Genomic DNA, 19310 nt, shown 5'->3' on the forward strand with positions numbered 1-19310 from the left:
GAGCAGAGGTGAGCCAAGAGAGATAAAGTCAGTGGGTATATAAGAATAAAACAGAAAATCAGAGAAACAGATCAAATTAAGCAAATAAAATATGTATGTGAGATTTACCAAATCCCTCCTTTGTTGCCACCAGAATATATATACCTCTTCCTCCAGCCTTTGAAGCCAAACAAATTTCAAGATTGTTGAGCAAGATAAATTAAAGTAATGATCAAATTCACAGTGAGAAAACCAGAAATAAGTAACGAATTAATGAGTTGCAATGCTTTTGCTAGGGTTTCTATGGTCTTCCTATTGGCAACAATAAAACATATATATTGACACAAAAGGGAAAGACAGTTATCACCAAACAAAACACAAGGGAAAGAGTCCTAGTTATATGTAAATTAGTATCGAATTTCAGTTTCAAATGCAGTAATGCTACACTTACCACATTTTTATACCACAATTTCATACCATCTTACATGGCATTCATACATTGGACACTACAAATTAAAAAATAAAACCTAAAAAAAAAAAATATCATTCTAGTAAAGTAATGACACATCAGGTGGGATACAAATGTGGGAAAAAAAATGTGGGACAACTAGCATTATTGTTTCAAATGTGATCACAAAAGATATCATTAATTAAGATTTTATTTTCCAATTTAATAAATCTACAAACCTTGAAAATTTGATTTTGGATATGATTCAATATCTAATTAAGAAATAATTGCTACCAAATCCAAACAATAATTAGAGTAACTTTTCTATTTTTCCTTTTTTAAGGAAAAAAATATAGTGGAAATAAGGAAAATTAATAGAAAATTAGAATTAAATACTCTTTAATTCGTACATACTCTTTTTGTTTTTTAACGTGGGCATACTCATGTTTGTCTTTAAGAAAAGGCTGCCTTTATACCTTAAAACACTCTCTTAATTGTTGAAAGCCCTTATATATATTGCAGTACATTGCAGTATACGCATCCATTTATTAGTTTTTTCATTCTATTGTTATTAGGGTTTTTTCAGATCTACAAGCTTTAGTTCCATCTGGTCCGGTTGCAAAAAAATGGTACCCTGCCGGTCCACTGGCATCGGTCGGGAGAGGCAGCGAGAGAGAGAATGCGGGGGGAGGGGGATTGGGTTTTGGGGTTGGGGGATTGGGTTTCGAGGCTGAGAGAAAGAGGAGAGGCAGAGAGAGAAAGTGAGGTAGAGAGAGGATGCGGGGAGAGAAGAGAGAGAAACTGAGGAGAGAGAGAGAGAGAGAGAGAGAGAGAGAGAGAGAGAGAGAGGTTAAGGAAGAAGATGATGAGGGACACATATGCAGGAGAAAAAAGAAGAGAAGAAAAGAAGAAAAGAAGAAAAGCAGTAAAAAGAGAAAAGAAGAAAAGGAAAAAAGGGGATCTGGTGCCCAAACAGGCCTTGGAGACGAAATGGAAGAAGAAGAAGTTGATTGGCATTACTTGCTACTGTTTGGCAGTGGCAATCATTGTTTTGTCGGACAGTAACTATTTAAATTTCAAAAACACTCTATTAATTGCTACAGTTTGGTAGTAGCGCGCAATCATTGTTATTGTGGAACAGTAACTATTTAAATTGTCAAAATACACTATAGCAGTAGCAATCATTATTATTGTGGGACAATAATTATTTAAATTGCAAAAACACTTTATTAATTGCTACTATTTGACAGTAGCAATCATTGTTAGTGTGGAACAATAACTATTTAAATTGCAAAAATACACTGTTAATTGCTACTATTTGGCAGTAGCAATCATTGTTACTATGACAATTTGCTTAGTTTTCAAAAAAAAAAAAAACCATGGAAAAAACATAACGTGAACTTATTTGTATAAAAAAGTGGACTTATTTGTACAAAATAGACTTATTTGTCATTCAACTCTTTAAGTGGGTTTTTTTGTACAAAAGACTCTAAAAGTGGACTTTTTTGTAATTAACTGTTGTTATTATGGTTTCTGCATTATATATATAGTTTCAAATTTTTTTTAAGTATGCAGCTCAGTCATATTATAGATTTTTTTATTTTTTATTTTAAAGGTCATGAAGAGTTTTGTGATTGGTGTTAAGCTTAATTCTTAGTATATTTTATCTTTAAAAATCACACATTTTAGTCATTGTCTAAAAACATTTTTAGTAATTTATTTCCTATTTAAATATTTAGTTAACTTTTAGGTATTTTAATTTTTAGATTTTAGTTGATTTTAATGAATTTTATTTTCATTAATTTGTTTTCTTGTAGGCTTAATTGAGAGAATAACAGGCTCAAAAGAAATAGAAATAGAAGAAGAGCCTCAGCCCAATGAAGAAAAGATCGAAGAGATGTGCACTGGCCCATAACCCAGCCGCAGCAAATAGAAAAGTAAATAAAAGAGTAACTAGCAAGCAATCAAAAAATAGAAACCATTAGAAAATCAAGAAATAAGATAAGGAAACACTTAAAAATTAGAAAGCTAAGATTATTTCCGGACATAATTCTTACTTCTTAGGATAACTTGGTGCTTCAGACTTCCTCTTGGGCTTGATGATTCACTGGATGCTCATGCATCACAATGTACGTGTCCCTTAGATTAAAATGAGGACATCCTCTCTCTCTCTCTCTCTCTCTCTCTCTCTCTCTCTCTCTCATGTGTGCGCGTGCACAGTTCTAAGTGTACGTAGACGTCATTGGTTACAAGGACGAATCCAGGATTTCAAAGAGGGAAAAAACTCGACGATACGAATAAATTTTGTTAATAAAAAATATATATATACCTAGTGGAGGGACATAATGAGCCTTACCTCTCAAAATGCATATTTATACATAGATAAAATTCATATAAAAACAAAAGACAACAAAAGAACAATTAAACATGCATCAGTATTATAGATTTATAGAGACAAAAAATTTACCCCAGCAAGGCACTACATCTCAACAGCTAAGACAAGTGAGGCACTCAACAGATGACCAAAAAAGCAAATATTATATACAATAATCAAAATAATCAAATACTATACAATAATCAAAATAATCAAATCCTAATTTACTAATACATTAATCAAAATTAAGTCCTAATTTAATCATATAAAATAATTAAATCCCTAATTTTAAAATTTGAGAATTAAAAAAAAAAAGAACAAAAAAGAGAGGGCCAAACACTATCTAGGAGCTTGGAGTTGAGTTGTAGAGATTTTTCACCAAAAATTTGCAGAACTCATACTTGGATTGGAAGATGTGGTCCTAGACATTGAAGAGAAGAAGTGTCGAAGACTGAAGGGGACAGAGGAGAGAGAGAGCTGAAGAGTGAAGAGGGCTAATTTTTGTTTTGGATGCTAGTGATTAGTGAAGAATTTGGGTAGTTGGGTATAAGTGGGATGGGGTCAATATTTGGGGTGGACTTAAGTGTGAAACTAACCTTAGCAACTTAGTAAAAACAAAATTCCACATGGGCTAATGCCCAAGTAGCCCAGAACGTGAACTCATCACTGATTGGTTAGCAGTCAAATGATCATCATAAATTGTTTAGTCATTCAATTACCATCACCATAATTTTAGTTTTATGATTTTATCATACACAATTTTTTATTTGACTGTTTGCAGATATGATCAAAATGAATTCTCCCAGTTAATTAACAGTCCAATGGTGATAGTAGGTTAGCAGTCAGATATATATATATATATATATATATATATGTGTGTGTGTTCTATTTTTTAGAGGAAAATTTCATTACATAATCCAGGTTAATGTCAAATGTACTTTTTTAACCCTCCCCTCCAAAACTAACAATTATGACTATTTTTGTACGTTTTTGTCAACCTATTTTTCATATATTCATCTTTAAACACACTTAATTTAGATCTGGATTTTTTGTTCGTCATCTTTGTTTTCTCCCATTTTGTAACATATTTTTGTTAAAGATGACAGAGATGGCCAACAAGCAGCATATTAGCTAGCTAGCATGCTTACGTTTAAAAATGTTCTTTAGATAGTGACAAGCTTCCCTCTTGCTTTGAAAACCTTTTGGTGCCCTAAGGAATCCCTCGCGTTCAGACTTAAAAAAAGCTCAATATTTCCCGGAGAAATCTCCAGAGTCCAGACAATTAGTTTATACTACTTATAAGTTATAACTTGAAAGTCTTGAGTAGTTGATCAGATAACCACAAATTGGCGGCGTAGTAGGTCTCCTGCGCAGGTTAAACCTGGAGCAGTTTTGTCTAGACAATACTTTTGGGCCTTTAATTAATTATTAAATCTGGCTGCATCTGTTTAACCAGAACATGACATAATTTACGTTTGTTTGTTTGGTAGTACACTGATGAGAATCTGGAGTTCCATAACTTGCTTTTATCCTTAAAATAATAATAAAGGCACTAGTGTACTAATTATTATATCAATTTTTCAGATCCTAATTGATATGAAAATATTTCAATATTAATTTCATGTTGTTACAATAAACTAGTACCTTTGAGATAGTGGACCAATTGTAACATGTCTAGGATTTTTAGTCAAAGTGACAGTTGTCATTAAGGAGTTAGGAGTGAGTTAAGGCTTAAGCATTCTTATTGTACTTAATCCATTTGTAATATCAATTAAATATATAGATATTGTAATGATAATATTTTTTCCTCTCACGCTTTGTTATATAGAAAATTAGGATTAAATACCAAATCTTAATAATTTTTTGGTATAGCATGAAAACCATATAATATTTCAATTGAACTACCAAATTTAAATTTAATTTTTTAGATTAGGTTACAAACATGTTGGCCCATTTGATTTGAGCCTTTTCCATTTGACATTTTTGTCCTTTGGCCCACATATGATGGGTGTTAGTTAAAATTTATAAAGTTTTGACAAAATTATCCTTGAAACTTTTATATTATCTTGAAAATTGGCTAATGTATTCTCAACTTCACATTTAGTTGTGACTGTACGACACTCACAACTTCAAATTTAGTTGTGATTCAACGACAGTCACATCTAAGTTGTGAGACAATCACAATTAAATTGTGACTTAATTGAATTTTTTTTAGAAAAATTATACTACAATATAGTATAAATAGAGGTCAAAACAATACTTTTACTCAAAATAATACATAGTATAGTGGTGTGAGTTGTCTCTTTCAATTTACCAAGACAATCACAGTTAAGTTGTGACTGGATTAATTTTTTTTTCTTTTTAAATTAATATAATATAGTGTAAATTAATGTAATATTTGTGATATAATATATCTATTTTTTTTATAGTGACATGTGATGTAATATTTGTGAATTTAATACCTTTTATTCTATTATTTTATTTAACTTTTCAACTAATACTTAATCTAAAATACTATTTAATTTTGATATACAAACTAAAATATTATTGAAATTTAGTAATTAAAATTAATGAACCTTTTGTTATATTTTAGAACTCATGTTAATTATATGGCTTGATATTAAGAAGTTTGGATTAGAATTGGTACTCTAGAATTAGTCTTATCTTTATATTATACTAGTCTCTTTCACAGCGCGCTCATGCATGCGTCACATATATGTAAATTAATTTTTTAATTAATTTTTTAGTTAATTTTTTAGTATATCTTCGATTTGTTTGTTTATCAATTTTCTGACAAATAAGTTGTACTTATACTATTTTTGTTTTTTTTGAATGGTGAATGGAAATGGACAGAAAGTTGAGTGTAGAAGGTCTTAATCAAACAAAACAAAACAAAAAAAAAAATTGAGTGAAGAAGGTGGATTAACATTGATATTTTTCATCTACTTTTTAAAAGGTTAATTCGTTGACTTTAGATATTAAATTTCAATGTTATTTCGTTTTAACTAATAAAATATTTATATCATTTCATTTTAGACACTAAATTTTAATTTCAGTACCACCTTTAAAAAACATAGTTTTACCGAACTGTGATTGTTTTTTTTTTATAAAACAATAACATTGCATTAAAACAGCCAAAAAGGCAGACTTTTTATTGATTTGTTGTTTTTTCAATGTTTGTTTGCAAGGCTTAAACTTTAATGTTTAGTCTCTAGATTATAGGACTTCATCTCCCAAGCTTAAATAAAAAGCACTATACTCTTATAAATTTTGAATTTTTATAACTTTCAAATAGTACGTCATAACTGTGACTATTTAACAGTCACAATTGTATAGCAAACTGATTTATAACCTAATTCAAAATGTCTTGTTCTAGGTTAGTACCTAAACTAAAAAAAAATTAGTGTTTTGCTGTTTTGCTAAAAAACTATTGATATTTAGTATTTAATCCTAATTTTCTATTTTTTAAATGGATCAACATAGATATTATATAAAGAATGTGAATTTCTTTAGGTCCATTGATTTTACGTACCTACTAAATTTCAATAACTTTTTAATTTAGGTACCAAAATTAAATAGTATTTTAGATTAGGTACTAGTTAAAAAGTCAAACAAAATAATAAAGTAAAAGGTATTAGAATTTACAAATATTACACTACATGCCACTACAATAAAAAAATAAAAATAATATTACATCACAAATATTACATTAATTTATACTATATTGTATTTAAATAAAAAAATCAATCAAGTCACAACTTAACTGTGACTGTCTTGGTAAATTTAAAGAGACAACTCACACCACTATACTATGTATTATTTTGAGTAAAAGTATTGTTTTGACCTCTATTTGTACTATATTGTTGTATAATTTCTCTAAAAAAAAATCAATTAAGTCACAACTTAACTGTGATTGTTTCACAACTTAAATGTGACTGTCCTTCAGTCACAACTAAATTTGAAGTTGTAAGTGTCGAACAGTCACAACTAAATGTAAAGTTGAAACTGCATTAGCAAATTTTCAAGATAATATAAAAGCCTCAAGGGCAATTTTGTCAAAACCTTATAACTTTTAACTAACACCCATCATATGTGGGAAAAAGACAAAAATGTCGAATGGAAAATGCTCAAATCAAAGGGGCCATTTAGTAGTTTAATTAAAATATTATATGATTTTCATGTTATACCAAAAAATTATTAGAATTTGGTATTTGATCTTAATTTTCTAAATTTCTTTTGGGATGAACGTTCTTTAAAATACATATGTATTTCCTCAAAAAAAAAAAAAAAAATCATATGTGCCATATTATCTTCTTTTATTTTTGTTTATTGTCTTTTTAGACAAAAATTTGGTTCATGAACAATTTCTTATTGAACGTGGTTTATGTGTGTTTTTTTCTTAATTTTAAAATTTATTTTTCTTACACGCGAAGTTGATTGGCTAGAGAACACATTCTAATTGTACTTTGCTTATGGGGTTTTTTTTCTTAATTTTAATATTTATTTTTTTATCAAAACAGAAGTTGGCTCAGGTTCAACTGCATATGATTTTTGATTATTTTACGAATTAATCTCTTTTAAGAAAAATCTCTATTACATAACATTTTAATTAACTATTAGACAATTTTGGAAGAACAAATTGATTTCGCTTTCATTAACTGATGAGATTCTACATTACAACTTAAATATTGGATTGGTTGTTCAGAAACGAATATTATTGTCACCCAAAAGAAACGAAAGGAAATGAAAGGAAAATAAATTGGTTTACTAAAGCATATATCATATTACTTGATATTAAAAAGTTGAGATATATACGAATTGATATTCTGGAACTACTCTTTATCTTTATATATATATTTCGCTTTCATTACTGGCAATGATGATATTATTATAACTTAAATATTGGATTGGTTGTTCGATCAGAAACGAATATTAATTGTCATCCAAAAGAAAGGAAAGGAAAGGAAATTAAAGAAATTGGTTTACTAAAGCATATATTATAAACATCTGAGTATTAATATTCCTTTGGATGTAAACTTTATATGAATTCATGCATACATTAATTAGTAAATATATATTTTGGAGAGGTGTGGCAGGTACAGTGCATATAGGCAGAAACCTGCTGATCACATTGATATTTTATATATGTCAACCTTCTCAAAGAACAAAAAAAGCAAAAGAATAATTTTTTTTTTTTTTTGTATTGAAAAGAATAAAATGTTTGCTATATATGTCAACACATTGATATTAGTCTTTGCTAATATTTATGACCTATGCCTTATGGCTTTTATAATTTAAGAAGCTTCTTCCTTCACATAACTTTCAAATTAATTTCTTCGCTCCATATCTTTCTAATGGCAAAGTAGTTAAGTTTGCCAAACTACTTTGCCATTCATTATTTAAGAAATTCATTACACCAAAAGCTGAGTTCAGTTCATAAATTAATTAGCTTATGTACCGAAGAAGCAATTCATTACCCCCAACACCTTGAAGCAGCCATTCATATATTAATGATATGCCATGCATAACATTTGGTGGTCTGGTGGTCTGTTTGGCACTACTTCTTAAAAAGTGTTTTTATTTAATAGCATTTTTGCTGGAAGTACTTCTGCTCAGAAGTACATACAAATTTTCATAAAAATTCTAAGTGCTTTATGCAAAAGCACTTAAAAGTGCTTCCTGAGAAAAATCATGTCAGTTGCTTTTTAAAAAGTCACTTAAAAACGCTTTTATAACCCAAAAACATTCTTATTTATTTATGCCAAACGCTACAAAAAACACTTTGATTAGTAAAAGCGCTTTTGTCAAAGTCTAAAAACAGTGTCAAACGAGTCCTAAATTAAATTCATCAATTTTTTGCTACATCTAGCTAGTTTATATTATTGCCTATGATTGAAGATGTAATTTTTCAAAATTAATTGGGTATGTAATGCACGTTGATAAACCCTACATAGAATATTTAGGGTTGGATAATATATTCAGCGTATGAAAAATTATTCATAAAAAATTAATGACCGAAATGATTATCATTTTATTATAAACAAATTTCAACTGGATCATTGATGCAAATTTGTATAGTTATGAATATGATATCAAATGGATGAAAAATTCAAACAAGAAATAAATGTTGATTGAAATGGGTTTATAGAGGGCATCCCAGTTGATGAAAGTTTGCCTGCGTTTAGCTTCCCAAAATATGACCCAAATACACTCGCCATTAAATAAATAAATAAAAATATATATATATATATATAATACAGGAAGCTTCAAGTGTGAGATTCCATATTTAGTGTTAAATGTGGGATGAGGCGAATAAGCCCACTTCATGTAGTTTTTCAACAATCCGAAGATCATCATTACAAAAAATTAGCTCAATCAGAAATCATTTGCCTATTTAACTTTGATCAAACAAATAGACAGTTTTGTCAAAATTATTTGGTTCGTGTATTTGTTTGAGCAAAGTTAGATAGATAAATGATTTCCGATTTGACTAATTTTTTACAAGAATGATTTTTAAATAGAGACCTAAAGAATAAACGGTTCGGATCGTCATTTTGCATGATTTGGGAATTAAGCATTCACATGCAGTCAAATTATATTGTGACAATCAAGTAGCCATCCATATTGCATCAAATCCAGTGTTTCATGAAAGGACGAAACACATAGAGATTGATTGTCATTTAGTAAGTGAAAAGGTTCAAGAAGGAATGATCCAAATAGCTCACATATCTACATCAGATCATCCAGCTGACATTTTTATGAAAGCCTTGAGTTCTTCACAGTTCTTGACTTTACTCGGCAAGTTAGGAATTGTCAACATCCATTCCAACTTGAGGGGGAGTGTTAAAGATAGCAAAGTCAACCACATTAAATCTCTCCATGTATCATGATCGATCCTAGCTAATTAGTTTCCTTATTCGTAATATAGGCAATATCCTAGGCTGTAATATAGGATCTTAACTTACTCATGTAATTGTATAAATCTTGAAGGTTTGTATTAGGTGATTTATTTACCTAATCAACTTGATTAAAACCACAGTCAGTAATCGGATCCCAATTTTTGTTTATGTCATGACTCATGAACTAATCAAACAGACAAATATCTGAAGACACAGAGACAAAAATCTGAAGACACATATTGACATTTGTAAATCAAAATGCAACTTTTGTAAACAACACAAATCAAACACATCAACAGATCAACTGACAACCCATACACTCAGAGGACCCTTCACAGTAGGCATCCCAGTGTTATCCACAACTACAGTGGTGTATGACTAACTAAACAGTTCCATATGACATATAACAATATCAAGCATATAAATTCAATGCAGATTTGTGTTTAAAAGTTGAGTGAGACAATAAACATAACAATACAAAATGGAGACGAAGACACACAAGATGTTCTCCCAGAAAAACCAAAAAGGGTAAAAACTGGGGGTCTTTTTCAGCAAACCGGGCAATCCACTATATAGGAGGTTCAATACAAAGGGAGCATACAGCACACAAGCTCAATCACTAAGTCCTAAACTAAGTGGCAGCTTCTTATCCCTTTGTGCAACTTCCAAAAGCAAGGCAATCAGTCAATCATGAAGAAGGTAGCTCAAACTCCAAGCTCATCAACCCATGACACAAATTCATACCAAGCACAGCAGATTCTTCAATGTATGATCATGAAATGCAGATTTGGATTCTTTAAAAATCAGCCTTCTCAAGCAAAAGACATGAAAAGGCTAATGGAGAATCCTATATCTAAAATCTAAATGATAGTGTTTATGAATTTGTGAAAAGCTTTAGAACACACTCAAACACATTCAGATTTTAAGGGGTGAAAAACAAGTTAAGAAAATTGTTTTAGTTTGTGAAAATCAAAAGCATTTTCTTACTTGAAAAGATGAGCACACACACAAAACACCAAGCACTTACGCAGCAAGAATGCCTAGATAAAATTCACGTCACTACTTCAAGACCAAACCAAAAAAGCCCAAATATTCACGACGCACACCCACTGTCTACCCGTGCCACATGGAAGCTGAACAGTAGCTGTTCACAAGAGACAAATGAAGACATATTCTTTTTGTCTTATAAAGGAATCCTAGCACAGCTGTAGATAAGAATGTAGATCTGTAATCAATAAATTCCTTATTTTGCAAAATTCATAAAGGAGAATAAGATGAATAGTGTCGAAGAGTGTGTGTGAGAGGCGTGAAGACTTTGCTGAAAATAAAGAAACCCATGACCTGTACAGACTGAATCAGTGAACAACCAGTTCATGTGCAGTGCACATGCTTGTTTAAAGAAAGAGAAATGAGCTTTAATTTGAATGGTCTTGAAGAGCCAAGTCACGAAATGGGCTGCTGAACTGTCAACAATTATTCAAGTGATAAAACTGCAAGTGCAGTACACATGTGAAGAAAATTGTTCTTATGATCAGTGAGTGACTAGTCAAATAGACACCAAACTGTTTTTTCGTGAAATGTATAAAGTGCATTATACCTTAGATCTTTTTGCATTGCAATTTCATTCTTGATTTCTTCAACACAAGTGATCTTAACCTTAATTCTTGCCTAGAGCTTGTGAGTGAATAATTAAAAAATAAATATAATGATTTTGACAATGAAAAGCCAATTCAGAATCCTAGAAACTAACAAATCTCCATGTACAATTGGAATACAACTGAAATTATTCACTGAATACAATTTCTAATAGTGATAACCCCCTGGGCGCATGAGAGGTGGAAATTATGATGAACCCTAGCTAGCCTCATAAGGAGGTCTAGACGGGTTAGAACATCCAATGGGGTAAAGAACCATTCTCCTTCTCCAAATTGGGATAGAGTACTCAAAAAAGCTTAGGTGGTGTCGTGAGTCCTTAACAAGATGGGATTTACGGGAAAGAAGTATATACACTCAACAAGGAGTCCTCCCCATGGACTACAAGCTAAACAAGCTTACAGTCCTAAGGCGAAGGGAATTCTCCAATCCTTTATAAAAGCTATGCTCCAAGGTCATTTAAAGGTATGTGAAATCTAGATCTTTAAACCCACTATTTGAATTGGTGATTTGCTTGTTTACGGACTTGACCCCGTCAAAGAGGCTTAGACAGGCACCACACCAAAACTCTCTAACGTCCCGAAGGTTTGTTCGCGGTTGCATAATTTTTCTGAGTACATCTATTTGGTGAAATCACGTTACAACACTTTATTGTCGATTATACACTCTAAAATAAATATGAAAAAATCATGCATAAACAGTAGGCTACAAATTGGGGAACTTAACCACAACGTACATTAGTTGCAATTTGACAATCTTCCCTTATTGGTATTAGAACGTTCTAAACTTAATAACTATTTACTTGGATGATTAATTTTCTTTATGTTTTGTTATTTTTTTCCAACAATTTGACCTAAATATTGCAAAAAATAAGGGATAGGTTACTATCCAATTTAAGAATTTTTAATTAATGTCAAATCGTTGGAAAAAATAACAAAACATAAAGAATTTTTGGCATTAACTAGCAATTTGGACTTGTTTCTTTCTATTTAGGTAAATTACTAAAAAGTTTATTTTAGAGTCCTTTGCACAAAAAAAAAAAAAAAAAAAACTCACCTAAAATGTTGGAATAATACATAGGTCCACTTTATACAAATAAAGTTCCCGCTATGTTTTTTTTTATAGATTTTTTTTTAAACTAAGCAAATTGTCACTGTTGCACTGTCCGGCCATGCCGCCGGCAATGATTGCTACTGCCAAACAATGACAATTAATTAATAGAGTATTTTTACAATTTAAATAGTTACTGTCTCACATCAACAATAATTATTACTGTCAAACAGTGACAATAATATAATATTTTTACAATTTAAATAATTATTGGCCTACAATAACAATCATTGTTATGATTGTTACTAAACAGTAACAATTAATAATTAATTGCCGAAAGCCAGCATTACACTCCAAGCCGAAAATCAACCTGTCGTCACCTATGTTCCTTTTTTCAACACCTATGTTCCTTTTTTCAAGTATTTCAACCAAAGCATATTTAACTTGGCTTTCTCAATTGATTGGACCAAGCTTTTTTACTTTTTTCCTAGTATTTCAACCAAAGCATATTTAACTTGGCTTTCTCAATTGATTGGGACGAAGCTTGGTCGGTGTAGCCATTAAAGAAACCAAAGCCATATTCTCCACTCATCTTTCATTTCCTTCTCATCTCCACAACATCAGAACATCAGATAGAGAGAGAATCCGAAAAGAGTTGGAGTACATCCCGCAACCTTCGTCGTCCCTGACCTCGGCAACCTCCTCTGCCGCTATCGATCTCGGCTTCAGCCTCGGCAAGGCAGAGGTAGAGAGGGGAGAGAGAGAGAGAGAGAGAGAGAGAGAGAGAGAGAGAGAGAGAGAGGGTAGGCCGGCCGTCGACTATCGCGTCGTCCCTGCGCCAGGACCGGCTTGGTACCGATTTTTTGCAACCGGGCCGGGTGGTATACTGGGGTCTAGATCTGGGTTTTTGTTAAAAAAAAAACCCCGGCCCTTTTCCTAATCTATAAAATCTATAATGTAATATTGTGGGGAGCAGAACATGTCAAGAAGAGAGAGAGAGAGAGAGTCTTATCTATAACAGGGCCCTCAAAAAAGCAAAAGTAGTCATAAGAGAAGAATGCATGTCATCAATTGCTAAGGATAAAAAGGGAAAACACATAAGTTCGAGCGTAGGGATATTCCTACTCATAATAAACTTGTAAAGATAATGATACCAACTAATTTAAAACTCTGTCTATGCCTCCCCCAAATACACATTACATATTATGCCAAGAGGGCAAGAGATTGGTTAATAGAGAGAGGATAGGTGATAACTACAAGGTTATGCCAAGAATAAAAGGTTATTTAAAAACCACAGGTCAAAACTAAGGTCACCATCAATGTGTAAGAGAAACAATTCATATTAAAAACATCTGGAACCAAAAAAATTAATTATAATGTATGGATGAGAGGATCAAGGCCAGCTGCCATGCTCCCATCAAGACTATATATATATATATATATATATATATATATATATATTAAGTGCACAATGGCCTAGAAGATAGGCAGTCACTGATGCAAACAAAGTAATTAGCTCTCTCTTTCCATTCAAGGGTGAACCTTGCAGTAATTGTATAGCCAGCAACAAGAAAAAGAACAACCTGTGGCTATACACCATATAAGAATGAAAAGGAAGCTGATTATAATGGAGAAGAAATCAGAGATTAGGTCTGCCATTGAAGAACTGTCAGTGATGGTCAAAATTAAAGGTGTAGTGATGGTCCAAGCCGAACATCAACATGGTGGTGATGATAATCATGATGCTACTGCTGCTGCTGCCTTTATCAATCATGAGACTCCCCATATTCCCACTAGGCCTTTTCTTTCTCTCTGCAGCTTGTTGCTTCTTCAAGTTCTTGGTCTCTCTCTCTCTCTCTCTCTCTCTCTCTCTCTCTCTCACACGTAGTCACACACACACACACACACGCGCACACAATCAGAATACCTTAAACCTTACAGTTGCTCTCTTTCTTTCCCTCCTCTTCTTATTGCAGATAAAATAGGACCAACAATGGCTGTTCTAAGACAAGATATTCATCAGAATATTCAGGTAAGAACAAAATTAAGCATAGATGGAAATTTTTCTAGTTAAAAAATCTGATATATTATATTAATTATTGGACTGTAATTCACAGTAAAGGTAGATCATGTTTAAATGTGCAGTTATAAGGCATATTATATTGTCAAATTATAAATCATAATAAAGTGAAATCATATTTTTCTTTTTTGGCCGGGAAAGTGAAATCATGTTTATATTTGTGATTATTTATGTTTAATACGGAAATTCTCATATAAGCACCTAGATTGTGAGACTTGGTCCATACTCGAATATTCTATGGTCATACATAATGTCCATTATATATGAGAATATCCTTATACGGCGATACATGGTGTCCATCTTATGCATGCATGAAAACGTTTTCGTATGCTATAAATATCATGTATTATCATATAATATCCAAATCGGAATTTGGTCCTCACGAATAATTGGGTGCTCATGAGAGAAGAACTCATGTTTAATATATTTAAATGCGCAATTATAATCGGACACATTATATAATTACATTGTATGTTGATTTTGTTGCTTCTAGGATCTTCACGTTGGAATATATATACCAAGATGCTTGTATTATTATATATAATACCAAATGTGAAAACTTATTTCAAGTCCACCTCTACCTCTCTCTGTTTGACACTTCATTGTGGCAAAGACAACCCCATGATGTTTCCAATAAGTAATATTAGTTGCTCCACCTATATATGCATAAATAATTGACAAGGTATTAATAATGAAGTGATTAATGATTTTTATTGCTCACCCTTTAATGGCTTTTATTGTAGTTACTATATATGTGTGTTTTGTGCAGAGATTGGAAACGAAATATGAATCTGATCCTTCAACATATTCGGATATGGTTGAGATATTGAAAAAAGAGGCGAAGGAAGGCATGGCAAGAAATGTTACTAGTTGTAGTAGAGCCTTTGTTTGGCTCACCAGGTAATTTGCTTAGCTCGCCAGGTAATTAATTAAACATATATATGTTGTATTTTCTTTGTCCTTGACTAAGATATGAAAGCTAGCCTTACAATCAACAACAAAACTAATTAACCCTCAATATTCCAAATCTACTTGTGGTTAGAAGAAATCCTGAGCTCGAACCTGCCCATCACCATCCCCATTTATTACCTATCATGTTAATTTATTTTTGGATAAAAAATTTAAAAATGTGGTAATCAAATAATTGTCAATCGAAACGGCCTTGTCTCTAGTAATAAGAATCTAAAAGTTCAACATTTTCTATCATTCATAAGTTAAAAGAGTGTATACTCACTATTTAAAGTTTAGATTTTAAATTTTAATTATCAAGTTTTGTATGATAGTTCAAAAATAAGAGTCAAAATCTAAATGTAAATAATGAATGAGCGTTGCTTGATTTATGAGACACAATTTATATTAGCCAATTGACTGTAAATTCATCCGAAGCAATATCTGAATATAAATATAAAGATAAGAGAATGATTATATATAGTAAAAACTTAAGAGACTTTACCAAATATTTTCAATGAAACCGTTCATCTGTTTGATTAAATTTAGATAGATAAATGGTTTTCAATTTGATTAATTTTTTATAATGATAATTTATCAATGAAGATATAAAAAATGAACAGTTTAAATAAATACAAAACGATTCATGTGAGCCCATGTGAGTAGATTCCTCATTGGAAGGCCTATATATACACTTGATTTAGTTTATGGCTTAGATGACAAATCCAACGACGTACAGAGTGTCATGCAACACGCTTTTTTCTTTGTTTGTACTTTGTAGTACACGGCCAATTCTTTACTACTTTCGATCTTTCAACGTTTGATTTGAAAAATGCTATTTGCACTCCCCAAAATACTATTTGCGTACACAAATTTTTCTTATACTCCCCCTTAAGTTGCGTCACCAAGAGTTGGATTCGTACAATTAATATTAATATATTAATTGTATTTTTACAAAGTTACAAGTAATATATTCAGTGATCCAATAAGTAAACACAAACACACCCAACTTTTATTGAGTTGGTCGTTACATATGCCATCAAAATTGTCTTTTTATGTTGTATAAGAATATTGTTCATTTTTTTTTGTATTAAAAAAATTGGTTTGTTGTGCATACCCAGATCTCTGGAATTTACTGTGGCATTATTGCAAAATTTAGCAAGAAATCCTGGGCAGAACATGAAGCAGGCAGTGGAAGAATCTTATAACATCACTTTGAAGCCATGGCATAGATGGATTTCATCAGCTGCTTCCAAAGTATTACGTCTTTCCCTTCTTTTGGCTTTTTTATTTTTTTTATGAGCCCTTTAGAATTGTGAATTATAAATATAGACAAAATATATACTCATTACAAACAATTTTAAACGGATATTTTAAACTAATTAATTTAGAGATTAATTGTGATAAATTAGAACTCTGATACTGAGTTCAGACACAAGTCAAAAATCAAGGACCAAAGGTGAAAAAAAAAAAAACCCCTTTCTCTTTTTTCTTTTTTTGGGATATTGAATTAAAAATCCAGCAAGGAGATGCAATTTTATAGGTACCAAGTTCAGAATCTTCAAATTAATTATCTTCTTGGACTAACAAATATAGTGCTTTCTGTAGGTAGCCCTAATGCTGGTGCCTGACAATGAAACATTCATTAGTAGCCTCATGGCAAAAGATGAAAACTATGACAACTTCAAAGTGGAAATGGAGACCTTGGTTTCATTACTTGTGCCTTATCTCGAACAGATTCACTCCGTTCTGGTAAAATATTCAAGTTAACCTTTGCTAGATATATAATTTTGTCTGATTTTTTTATTCACTTTACATTATCGATCTGCTTATATTTTCTGTGCTAATATTATACTTATGTCCAAAACTACTTTTGTTTTACTTTGTTTCTTAATATAAACCTTAAATTCAAAACGTTTAACTCTAATTTTAAAAGTATAATGTTTTGGACATAAGTACAATATAAGCACCAAAGGTATAAATTGAGGGGGATTCTATTTCTTGTGTTATAATATTTATGTTTCGTTACATTTAATTTTGCAGAGATTGTATAAATTGGACAAGTTAAAGTCTAATTGAGTAGACATACACAACGAAAGCAGAATTTATGTACAGCTATGAGTCACACAGTTTCATGTTCCTATATATTTGTATAAATATATATATATATATAGAGACAAATTAAGTTTATCTGGTTTGTTAATGGCCAAAAAAAAAAAAAAGTTTATTTGGTTTGTTATGATACAAGGAAAGTTGTCTTCATATCCCATTTAATGTCTCAGCTACCAATGTATACAGGAAGGAATTGACCTCCAACTCTGGAGAAAGTCTTACATGGCCATGTATTATGGGCGTTCTTTCACAGTGAGGTGGAACCCATAAAGAGGACCCGCTCAATTTCAAGGCAAACATAAAATCAAAGTAAATAGCTCAAACCATCTAAACAATGGAAGAAAATCATTCAAACCATGCTTGATGCAAGAAAACAATTAAATGACATCATCAATTAAATCCAGGAAGTTGACAAGTCCAACGATGATACTCTGTTCGACTTTCGTTCAAATTCGTCTCTTCACCATTTTCCATACCTATAAAACATTCAATAAATAAAAAAAAAACAAATGTAGGGAGTAAATATCACATACAATCATAGTTTTCCCTCAGGAGACTCTAGCTAATTTGAAAACCACAAAACATTTTTCAGTGTAAATCATAGTGGAAATCAAGTCCATGTTGTGTTTGGCTCGTTGAAGTCCTAGTTGGTTTTAGGATTCCTAATTAGTTTAGGAAACTAGAGAAAAATGTGCACAAGTATTTCCTAGTAGCTTTAGGAAATAGTTCTCTTTAGTATTCCTAGTTGATTTAAGGTTAGATTTAGGAAAGAAAGTTCCTTTCCCTATTCTAGAAGGTTTAGGCTATCCTAATAAGTTAAGGAATGTAATCAGCAACTTATATATATATATATATAAATAGGCTTGCTGGAATTGCTTCAGAGTATATATAAGGGACAGAAACAAAGAAAGGCCAAGAGTGATAGAGAGAAGGGAAGCTCGGGTTTTGGGGATTAGTTAGGGTTTTCAATAGGTTCTTGTAATCTCTTTCTAATATATCTTCATAGTGCAGCTGTGATTTTCTAAAGATCACACGGGGACGTAGCCAAAGTTAGCCGAACCTCGATAACAAATCTTGTGTGTGTTTTACAGTCTTTGTTTTCTCTTATTATTTGCATAGCATCTAAGTATAAGTCCATCAATAATCAAGATCAAAGCACTTAGGGACATAATAAACAACAGTCCATAGACCGCCTAATTGACACCAACGAGTAAAATCTCCTTGTGCTTCAGGACCCCATAGTAACAACAAAGAGTGTGCTAAGCTATTAGCAGGGGTGGAAACCGCGGCGGTTAAGAAGTTACAACCTTCCAAATAGGAACTTGCTAATCCATGAGTATACCATGAAGTTACAAAGGTTGTACCTGTGAACCAACCCCCTAAAGCGAAATAGGCACAAGGAAAGAGCAATAGGCCAGACCAACCTACAAAAACGAAACGGTCCCTCCGTAACCAGTCATCCATAATATCAAATAAATCATTTTCGTCTTCTCTTGTTGGATCCTTAAATCATCAAAATAAGTTCTTCAAACTTTTCCTTTGAAATCCTTTCAAAATATTTTTGACTCGGCTGTATAGCAATATGATTATAAACATACAACTTCATAACAAATCATTCATACCTGATGGTCGATACACAATAGTACAACTACGGTCAGCTATTAAAATAAATAGCATCCATAGTGAGAGTGTTATGGATAGGAATTCGTGATTAAGATACCGTATCACTGCCACTTGATCAATCATGGGTCCTCGTTTCGCACAAGC

At 31.7% G+C, this 19310-nt stretch overlaps 1 protein-coding gene across 1 annotated transcript; it reads left to right on the forward strand.

The window, feature by feature from the left end:
- The first annotated feature begins 14009 nt into the window (after positions 1-14009).
- LOC147277821 (glycolipid transfer protein 3-like) lies at positions 14010-17558 on the forward strand. The gene is made up of 6 exons (XM_086255019.1): positions 14010-14244; positions 14380-14435; positions 15253-15383; positions 16553-16688; positions 17040-17183; positions 17475-17558. The coding sequence occupies exons 1-6, from the start codon at positions 14010-14012 to the stop codon at positions 17508-17510; spliced, it is 738 nt and encodes a 245-aa protein (XP_086111145.1). The 3' UTR covers positions 17511-17558.
- The last annotated feature ends 1752 nt before the right edge of the window (positions 17559-19310 follow it).

The sequence above is a fragment of the Dryas octopetala genome, chromosome 8, assembly GCF_963921425.1.
Source record: "Dryas octopetala chromosome 8, drDryOcto1.1, whole genome shotgun sequence".
NCBI lineage: Eukaryota > Viridiplantae > Streptophyta > Magnoliopsida > Rosales > Rosaceae > Dryas > Dryas octopetala.

What these genes read in the sequence shown, in the direction of transcription:
- LOC147277821 (XM_086255019.1), top strand. Translation starts at nt 14,010, where the DNA reads ATGAAAAGGAAGCTGATTATAATGGAGAAGAAATCAGAGATTAGGTCT. An exon ending in ATATTCATCAGAATATTCAG is followed by an intron (nt 14,436 to 15,252) that starts GTAAGAACAAAA and finishes TGTTTTGTGCAG; the next exon opens with AGATTGGAAACGAAATATGA. An exon ending in TTTCATCAGCTGCTTCCAAA is followed by an intron (nt 16,689 to 17,039) that starts GTATTACGTCTT and finishes TGCTTTCTGTAG; the next exon opens with GTAGCCCTAATGCTGGTGCC.